At 40.9% G+C, this 10,433-nt stretch overlaps 1 protein-coding gene across 1 annotated transcript; it reads left to right on the top strand.

Moving 5' to 3' along the window:
• Nucleotides 1-3,808: 3,808 nt before the first annotated feature.
• Nucleotides 3,809-5,776, top strand: LOC117482397. The gene is made up of 4 exons (XM_034130511.1): nucleotides 3,809-3,858; nucleotides 3,936-4,015; nucleotides 5,017-5,352; nucleotides 5,452-5,776. Exons 1-4 carry the CDS (start codon nucleotides 3,842-3,844, stop codon nucleotides 5,691-5,693), a joined length of 675 nt encoding a protein of 224 aa, XP_033986402.1. The 5' UTR covers nucleotides 3,809-3,841; the 3' UTR covers nucleotides 5,694-5,776.
• Nucleotides 5,777-10,433: the final 4,657 nt, after the last annotated feature.

Raw genomic sequence — 10,433 nt, 5'->3', positions numbered from 1 at the left:
CTCAGGTCTTGTACTTGAGTAAAAGTAGAAGTACTCCGATCTTGTACTTGAGTAATAAGTAGAAGTACTCAGATGTTGTACTTGAGTAAAAGTACCAGAGTGTAGGAATACTCTGTTACAGTAAAAGTCCTGCATTCAAAATGTCACTCAAGTAAAAGTAGAAAAGTATTATCATCAAAATATAGTGAAAGTAGCGACAGTAAAAGTAGTCATTGTGCAGATTGGTCCATTTCAGAATAATATATATGATATGTTTTATAATGATTGATCATGAAAGTGTTCTCAAAGCTGGTAAAGGTGCAGCTAGTTTGAATGACTTTGTATACTGCAGGGTAGCTTGTGAATTTACTCCAGGTGGAACTAAAGTCTGATTTAACACTTGATTAGATTTCACATCATTCATCCACATCTGTAAAGTAACTAAAGGACTTCTGGAATGAAATAAAAAATATTACCAGGCGTAAGATTTTTGGATAATACATTTGCTCAAAACACAAGTAATTCGAGCTTGAAGACAATATTTAAATGTTATTATGAGGCCTTCAACAGGCTCACCATTTTGTTTCTGTGTTGGTTTATCTTCCTGCACATGATAAACTCAAATATATTTTAATTTCACTGTAAATTGAGTTTGTCCTTTGCAGAGTCTCTTCTCTCTTTATAATCATAGACAGTTTATATAAAGCTTTGTAAGGCAAGGCAAGTTTATTAATATAGCACCTTTCAAGTACTTTGCCGTATTTAGTGCCGGCACTCAGTGCCCGGCACTAAATACCCCAGGGCATTTAGTACAGATCGCGTTCACACCGGAGTACTTTTCCCTGAGGGAAGATTACGCAAATGAGCCGCTGACGTCACTTCGTCTTCTTCTGCTTTGGGTTTACTGGCAGTTCGCAAACAACTTCACGGCGTATACTGTCACCCGGAGTCCCCGGCCGGAAGTCCCCGGAGTTGGGGACTGGCTTCAGTCGAAGCTGCTGGGACTCCCAGCAGCTTCTACTGAAGCCTTCCGAGTAAATCGCCGGAACGCCGACACCGCCTCATCTCCACCGCTCCCATGTTTTATTTTGTGTTGCCATAAGTTAGTCTCTCTGCATTTGTGCACTGGGCGAATGCTAATTCTAATAATGCTAATGCCAGGATAATAAAATGGCGGCTCTACAAAACATTTCAGAGTTGTACGGGGCGTGATTTGCAATTCGCCCAGCCAATCAGAACTGGGGCACTTTTTTCCCCCAGGAAAGTACCATCTCTCAGCAGGCACTAAAAATGGGGGTAAAAGTTCCCGAGATTAAGTGCTCTTTTTGGTGTGAACGCGACATACAGTAAGGGGTACTAACGGAACTAAACGCGAAAAGTACGGTGAAAAGTACTCCGGTGTGAACGCGGCTAAGGCCATTCAATGTGCTTTACAAAAATGAAAGACATCAAGAAATAGTGCAGCGGAAGCACATTATAAAATGGCATTTAAAAACAGTTATTAAAAAGCAAAGATAATAAAATAACAGGTATAAAATACATGAATAAAAGCTCCAGTGCAGTGTGAGATATGAATAGTTATACAGCCTGGATTTAAAAGTGAGTGAGACCTGTAAAGACACCATTATCCAGTTGAATGAAGATAAAAGCATGGACAAGTTTTTCCAAATCCTGCTGTGACATTAGTCCTTTAATCCTAATTATATTCTTCAGGTGATAGTAGGCGGACTTAGTAATTGTTAAAATGTGACTCCTCTCGTTTTCTCCTAACCACTATTCCTGGACTTCTGTGTGAAACATCAAGGGGTTAAGGAATAGTGGATAGGAGAATTCAAAAGGACTTAGGAAAAGACGACGGGGCTTCAAGAGAATCCGACTGCATTTACCCTATCCAACGTATTTACGATAACTGATGTTATCAATGTGTGTCTGTAAAATAAATATAATTGTATTTATTATAAACTTGTCAGGCCTTAATCTATCACTGTGTATATCACCACTCAAACATGTTTAAAAAAGGTTAAGAAACCCCCCACCGCTCAGTAAAAACTAAGAAAAGTTGACCTTTTTTGATAATTTCAGTAAAAAAGTAACGTTCATATTACTCCTTTTGATTATTATAGTGTTGAACGTTCAAAACAAAGCACTTTGGCAAGTTAAGGTATACGTTTTAAAATGCTTTATAAGCGCCGTAACATGGTATAATTTCTCGTTCACGATCGGTTGTTTCTGTGAACGGACGAATGTTGCATTTTCACCAGTGTTTCCTAAAGGAGGTTATAAAGAAAGTTTCAAAGCTTCACATCAGCAGGAAATCTGAAGCATGTGCTGATCCAGGGTCAGTTCTTCACCTGCACACAGACCCCTGTCAACAGACAGTAAACTGAGTCCACTCTCTGCACAGCTATTCAGGCATTTCATTTGAAAGACATCACATCTTAAAGGTTACAACAATAGCCGCTTTCACACCAGTACTTTGTCGTACTTAGTGCCCCGGCAGTACCCCAGGGCACTAAGTACCAATCGCGTTCACACCGGAGTACTTTTCCCTGAGGGAAGATTACGCTGACGTCACTTCGTCTTCTTCTGCTTTGGGTTTACTGGCAGGCCGCAAACAACTTCACGGCGTATACTGCCACCCGAAGTCCCCGGCCGGAAGTCCCCGGAGTTGGGGACTGGCTTCAGTAGAAGCTGCTGGGACTCCCAGCAGCTTCTACTGAAGCCTTCCGAGTAAACCTCCAGCCCTGTATGGGGCTTTCTGTGCACCATGTTTCCCGGGTCCCTAAGGAGCATGGTAAAAAACATAAGCGCATTATGTCCAGTGGGGGTCAGATACTCTCAGATTCTCTCACTAGTTTAGCATACTCAGCCCGGTTGTTGGCCCGGACAGAACCTCGATTTTGGAGAGCCAGAAAACTGTGAAAAAGTACCCGCTAGCCGGAACTACGCCTAGTGGAAACGCAACCAAAAACGGGCCGGGCACGGCACGGCACGCTTAAACCGTGCTCCGCGCTGTAGTGGAAATGCGCCATAAGACTGGGATAAATGCAACCATTTTTATTGAAGGCATTTTTCAACACAAAAGTAGAGGGAGGAGGCGGGGTGGAGAAAGCCATCTCCGCCGGGACACTTCCTCCCACCGCCCGTCATCTCCGGGAGATCTACTCGAAGCACAAGCGGTGGGGATCAGCGCCCGCAATTAAGCCAGGGCATGTAGGGCAAGGCCGATGTTCAAGGAGTGGCATATTCTTTCACTTTCTTCTATCTATCTTCTTTACGTTTAGCTTCAGTTGTTGCTGCTCGATGAAGAGAAAAAGGATGAGAGTCGGGAGGCGTACCCGCTTATATACTGTGGGCCTGCGCGCGCATTCAGGTAGGCTCGCCCTGATTGGCCGGCTACGTTTATGCTATGCGTGAATGCACGCATAGCATGATAGAGAGTAGTACCCATAGAGTCCAGTAGAGGGCGGAGCCTGTGTGATGTATAACAAACCAAGAGAAATTATATGCCATTTTCCATTCTCTCTTATAATGAATACTGTGCTCTTCATGTTGTTCAGTAAAACTGCCTCGTGGTTTCACAGGTTAATGCCTTCCTGTTCCTTCACTACACCTGCAGACTGTGTGACTTCCTCAGTGCTCATAGAGATGAACTATTATTAACAACAAACAAACATAAGCCATAGTTTATTTTGTTTAAGAAAAGTTCATTTTTTTACAACAAAACATAACAGTGTAGTGGGTGTTACTGGTAATCGGCTCATCATGCATATTAATCGTCTTAAGAGGAAGTAAATCTATTTCCAACAGCCTGATATCCGTCTTCTGCTCATTGCTTCAGAGGAAAGGCATCTTTCAACACATGGTTCCTCCTTCACTGTAAGTAGAAACAGTTTCTTGATGTATTGATTCTGTATACCTCCTGTGAACATTATTTAATCTGACATGTTTTATAGTCTCACAGAGATGAGAGGAGCAGCTATGAGTTTAACTGCAGCAGCGAGTGGATTAGTTGTCTTCCTGCTCTCTGTGTCAGGTACTGTACATCTACACTTACATTCATCACATGAACAGAGGGGATTCTGGGGAAATGTGGGACTTGTAAAATCAGGTCACATGTGGAAATAAGTGGGATGGATTTGTGTAAAAGGCAAACCTAGCAGAAACATTTTAAATGTATTTGTGTGTAGAATTGTAGAAACTCAAAGACGTTACTAGTTTTTTTGATGGATTTTCTGAAGATCTTGTCGTGCGTTGCCACTGTCCTTTGCTCCAATCATCTGCATACAATATCACTTTGCTTATCACTTTTTCAAGCGTTAAAAAGAGAATATAGTGTATGCATAACTGTTCCATCCTCTCTCTCTGAAAACATTTTGCTTAGTTTTTTTCTTAAGACGACTTAAAGAATCTCCAGCTCTGTTTTTATTAAGTTTAAGTGATTTAGAGAGATATTCTTAATCTAAGTCATAACATATTGACTCAACTCTTATCGATCATACCTCTGCACCAAACCCTTCTAGTTCCTTCTCTCCTCTCTGACCTCAGTGTTATATTCACACTCTGAGTTAAAAGCAGTCTTCTTCTTTTTCTTATCTGTATATCAGACAGAAGCTGCTCACGCCTCAGTGCTCTGCATTTATTGTTATTGTTCACACTTACCTCAGCAGCAACCTGACCACAGAGCGAACAGAGAGGGAACTGTTCAGACAATCTCACACTATTCTAATTAATATGATCGCTAATCATTCACTGTTCATTTATATGAAGGCATTTTCCAATCTTGTGTCAAACTGAACGTACCCTTTTTGCGTAGACTTCTGTTCTACCTGGTTTGATTAAGAAACAACAAAGTCAAAGAGTATCATTGGTTTTAAAGTGCCTAAGAAGGAATTCATATGTGTTTTTCTGCTCTATCCCAGTAACGTTTGTAAAATGTTTATTTTTACATTCTTTGTTGAAAGTACTGATCAGGCAATTTCTCAACAATTTATAGATTAACTTTGATTCTAGTTTCTGATGTGCTCTGTGTTTCAGTGGTTCAGGGTCAGGATTGGGGAGTGACTTACTCTTCTACTGAGATCTGTGCAGTGAAAGGATCAACAGTGGAGATAAGATGCAGCTTCACATACCCATCCACATGGCATGGGTATGTTAACACATTAGAGAAAACATTCTGGTTCATTAAAAAGAAAGGTGGTGATCTGAAAACAGAATCAGAGTATTCAGGTCGTGTAGAGGATCTCTGTGGAAACAGCATCTGCACTCTGAGAATCAGAAACCTGAGAGAGAGCGACTCAGCTGAGTACTGGTTCAGGTTCACAACAAACCAAGCTCCATACTCGGGTCCTCTAGTCACTTTGTCCGTCACAGGTATCTGAAATTGTACTTTTAAAACATTTAACATTTTATTTTAATTTTGATACATGAACATTATTGATCTTTATTTTTTATATTTGTACCTTTATTCAGATCTCCAGGTGGAGGTGAGCAGATCACAATCGTCTACTCTCCTTCAGTGTCTCAGCAGTTGTTCACCTGGTCAAACTTCCTACATCTGGTCTAAGAATGGACAGGAAGTGAAGGAAGACACATCTCCTTATGCAGACTTCAGTTATGGTTCAGCAGACAGTTATTCCTGTGCTTTGAAGGGATATGAGGACTTCCCCTCTCCTTCAGTGTGTGAGTTTACTCAAAGTCTTCCACTAACATAATAACATTAACATACAGTATAACATATATCATCATTGCACTCATTTATCTATTTACCCACCAGAGGTCGCCAGCAGACATGGCAGTGTCCAAAGACACTGAACCAGGGCTCTAGGTTTTCTGTTTGATTTTAAAATAGGTAAAATATAATCTTGCTACGAGGGATGCTATACTAGAAAGAAGAATAAAGGAGAATTATGAAGGAAACTTCTTCCATGACATAAAGATTAACACTTTCCCTCAAAGTGTTTAGACTTCTGATAAAGGATGGAATCAAGTTAACCACCCACTCTGTGTTTTATTAAACTATTGTTCATTAAAATATCTTCCACTGTGGAATTAAATGTGAAATGTGTTCATGTTATCTCCTCCAGATGCTCCAAGCTTTAAAATGTTTTGCATTGTGTTTGTGAAAAACGTTTCCTGCTTTGTGTCTCTGGATATTTGCAAGATGCCATTATATCTACCCTTTAATGTTAATAACTTTAAACACATCTCCTCCAGATCCTCCAAAGCTCCCCTCTGTGTCAGTGAGTCCCTCTGCTGAGATAGAGGAGGGCAGTTCAGTGACTCTGACCTGTAGCAGTGATGCTAACCCAGCAGCTAACTACACCTGGTACAAGGAGAATGAAGACTCTCCAAAAGCTTCAGGACAGATCTTCAACATCACTGACTTCAGAGCTGAACACAGTGGGAGTTATTCCTGTGGAGCCCAGAACAGGTTAGGACGTAGTAACTCCACCTTTCATCTGAGTGTTGTGGCAGGTAAGTTTTATGCATTCATCTAAAACCACACACTTATCAGATTGTTTGTTTTCAGTCACATTGTCTTGGTAGGAGGCTGAAAAAGGAGTGTGTGTTCAAATGTACTTTTCCGGTTCAGGATAGGGGTTGTTTTCTTTCTTTTACTTAAGGGACTAATTATCCTGAGGGTCCAGATTCAGTATGGGGTGCAGTCATTCCCTGTGCACTCAAGAGTGAGAGTTGTGTCTGTTTTGTGAAGCTTATGCCAAGTGCAAGTGCCCACAGGCTGAGAGATATTCCATCGGTATTGAGAAGGAAATAATGAATGGAGTATAATCACCCGTTCATCACAAAACTAACAATATCATGAATGTGTTTGCATTTGTTTCAGCTTCTTGAACATTGGACAAGTGTTTTTTTATTAACATTATTTTTACAACAAATTATAGTTTTTTAGTTTTAGTTTTTTTTAACCTGTTAAGCCCTGAGCCTGTTTTTCAGGTCTCAGGCTCGAAAATGACATTCCCAGAACAAATGACCATATCTTCCCTTCTAAAAGGGTTAAATTAATAATCTTTTTTCTCAAGTAATGATAAACCTGTGAGTTGGATGTAGAAAAGTCAGAATCAATATAGATGTTTTTTATTTTAAAGAAAATTCAGATTTTACATAGTAAAAAACTGTAGATTATAGTGTCCGTCCAAAAATTCTTTTTTACTTATAGTGAAAACTACCCTTGGATGATGTAAGGTAGACTAAAAGCTTTAGGAATCCAAAGTACAACATATAATAAGTACCCTGTATCAAGATTGATGCAAAACAAGTGACATTTGACCCTTTTAGAGAGATTTAGCAAAAAGAAACCACTTCTGGGGTCATTTGGGTGGATTTTCCATATCTCTGGCCCCCCTTGCTCGATTTTGATGGTTGACACCTCTTTCTGACCGTTAGACCCAATAGAATCGAAGGGGGAGTCCCCCACACACACTCATTGTGAAACAAAAAGGTAGGGGCTTTGCGCATGTCATTTGCATTAGAGTGAAGCTACACTTTAGCTCTGATATCTAGAAACGGAAAAACATGGATTATCAATCTCATTGCTCATGGATTATCAGAAATCATTTCAAAGGGACACAGACATGGGCGGTGCCACGATTTTTTTGCTGCAGTAGTTTAGCAGTTGCTATATGACAGCACGGCGTTGCTAGTTAATTTTCAAAATAAATAAACAAACAATACCAGTGGGCCAAGCACGAGCCTGTTCATATTGTAGCGTTCACCGCTATTCAAGATCACAGATCACGAGCCTTCAATGTCGAAACTGTTCTCTTTATTTTATGGTGTTGACGGCCACAGCCACGCCTTACAGAGCCAATCAATAGTATAACACTCATTATGACTTTTCCCCACACTCGAACACAACTCCTACCGTCTCGTACTCCCTACACACACACCGGAAAACGCACACACATACCTGGAAGGGGCGGTCTCTCCCTAACTCCCACCAACAACATTGCCTAAATAACTTTACAAATGTACTAAACTGTGCACATCTGATAACTGAAATAACTATTAACTTGGACACGCTACAATATTATCATTAATATTTACATTAAAACATTCCTTTGACACTTATAACATTACTTTGCAAGGTAAGCACAACCAAAATAAGTTTGTAATGTAAAATATTTGTGTATAATACCATTACACCCTAAGCGTACACAATAGCGATCGTTCACTGTTTCAACTGGCATGCTGTGGCATTTAACCTCATCACCACACCGCAAACAGACAGACACACAGACACACACACACACACACACACACACACACACACACACACACACACACACACACACACACACACACACACACACACACACACACACACACACACACACACACACACACACACACACACACACAGGGTTGACCGGCTCCGTTGGAGATCGCGGCCGTTTACGCTGACTTGTGAGAAATCTTTCCATTTTCGATCTGTGTTCACATACTGAGAATTATAACAACATTGGCCACGTAACAGTTCGCGCTTTAACTTACAATGACCCCTGATAGATCTCGCGAGAATGTGTATAAATATATATAGATACATTTTCATAACAAAACAATGGGGTTGCTAAGCCGTTGCTAGGCCAATTGTTGGAGTTGCTATAGCAACTCCAAGCTACCCCCTGGCGCCGCCCCTGGACACAGACACATTGGATTAACCTATGGATTAACTTCAGCAGCGTTTTTATCGTTTTAATGCCATTGAAGACCACTTTGGAGAGACTACAGAGCCAAGGTAACCTTGTTAGCATTTTTAGCTACCTAGCGTCAAATGTTTTGATGTCTGTTTTTGTTTATAACGTCGCAATTTCGTATAATTCAGTGATAATGAGGGTACCCATCGATTCTGTGTCATCTCACGATGTGAATCCATGTCATGGATGTAGAGAAAAGATAAATAATAAGGTTTTGTGAGTGATTTTCGGGGCAGTAATCTGTTAGCAGTTTTCGCTCGTTGCTAATTCAGAGGCTCAGTGTTAGCATTGTGGGTTTTCTTTTAAAAAAAAAAAAAAAAAAGATCAGTTAGATGAGTTTCTTCCCGTTACATGGATATAAAACATTCATAGTTTATTAAATGAACATGCCCTCAGACACTGTTTCCTGCAAGATGTTGCGGCAGTGCCCCGGTACCGGGGTCTCTCGGCCTTAACAGGTTAAGGAATAGGAAGTCTGAAAATATAGTCTTACACTGCTCCTAGTACTAGGATGGGTTGAAAGCAGAGAACAGATGTCACTGTGTGTGCTGTGTGCTCTGCAAGTGTGACCATTAATGAGGGTTTCATCCCTCCAATTCTATTCTATTATTATCTATTACGGACCGTCCACACAGCAGCGTTAAAAAATCTTGAAACGCTTCTGCCAATTCACTTTGAATGGGGTGACGTCACTTTGCCTCACTTTTCGCCGAACTGCATTGTGGGCAGGCGAGCGGAGATTTTCAGGATTTTCAGGATTCAAAGTTGAGCAATGTTCAACTTTTGAAGCTGAGGTGGAAGCGTCAGCCAATCAAATCCCGTGTATGCAAATCTGACAGTTCAAGCGCTAGCCAATCAAACCGCGTGTATGCTGGGAGAGACATACCGCCGGTCATTTCCTCATATTCCAAAAAATGGAGGAGAAATTAGCGGTAGGGAATCACCCGGTGCTTTATGACCAGTCCCTATTTACCTACCGGGATATAAACCGGAGGAGCCAGGCATGGAGGGAGGTGGCAGAGACAGTGGTATGTTTTCGCCTGTTTGGGGAGTTTATATCCAGTTTACTTCAAACTTTTTTGCTTCGTATGTCGGGGGCGGGAGATTCATGTGATTGGTTGTTGGTGCCTTGCTCGCAAAAAAATCCCCAAGCTTCAGATACGCCCACCTCCAAGATTTTTTTAACGCTGCTGTGTGGACGGGCCGTTATATTACACACCCCCTGTAATACTCCAAAGTGCCCCTAGGGGTCCTTGTATCCATATTTGAGAAACACCGCTGTATTAACCATCTGTTCTCTGTTGATCACTGTTTCTCAGGATCATGGAGCCTACTACCTTTTGTAACAATCTCTGTTGTTCTCCTGGCTGTCATTTCTCTCTCTGTCTTCCTGTGGATCAGGTGAGCAGATCTGATCATCTTAATCATTGTTTGTAAAATCATTAAAAGTCTGTTTGTCTGATGTCAACATTTGATCTTCTTTTTCTTCATAAACTCTCCTAACCAGAAGAAAGAGGGCTTCCAGAGACTCGTCTGAGCCTGAAGAGAGAGCGGACAATAGGGAAGAGGTGAGAATAGATGCTTACGTAATTAATCTAGTACAAAAGAAAACATATTACACTCAATTTATAATGAGGAGTATTTCATGGTCTTTAAGTGCTTATAGAAAATGTATCTGACATAGAAGGACCTCTTGCTGCTCTTTTTACATCCTTATATAACAAGTTCATTTCTATC

The sequence above is a fragment of the Trematomus bernacchii genome, unplaced genomic scaffold (genome assembly GCF_902827165.1).
Source record: "Trematomus bernacchii unplaced genomic scaffold, fTreBer1.1, whole genome shotgun sequence".
Taxonomy (NCBI): domain Eukaryota; kingdom Metazoa; phylum Chordata; class Actinopteri; order Perciformes; family Nototheniidae; genus Trematomus; species Trematomus bernacchii.
The sequence above is the reverse complement of the archived record's forward strand: the minus strand, read 5'-3'. Positions and strand labels throughout refer to the sequence as shown.

Coding starts and splice junctions, on each gene's coding strand:
- LOC117482397 (XM_034130511.1), top strand. Junction 4,016..5,016: donor CTTCCTGCTCTCTGTGTCAG/GTACTGTACATC, acceptor TCTGTGTTTCAG/TGGTTCAGGGTCAGGATTGG. Junction 5,353..5,451: donor AGTCACTTTGTCCGTCACAG/GTATCTGAAATT, acceptor ACCTTTATTCAG/ATCTCCAGGTGGAGGTGAGC.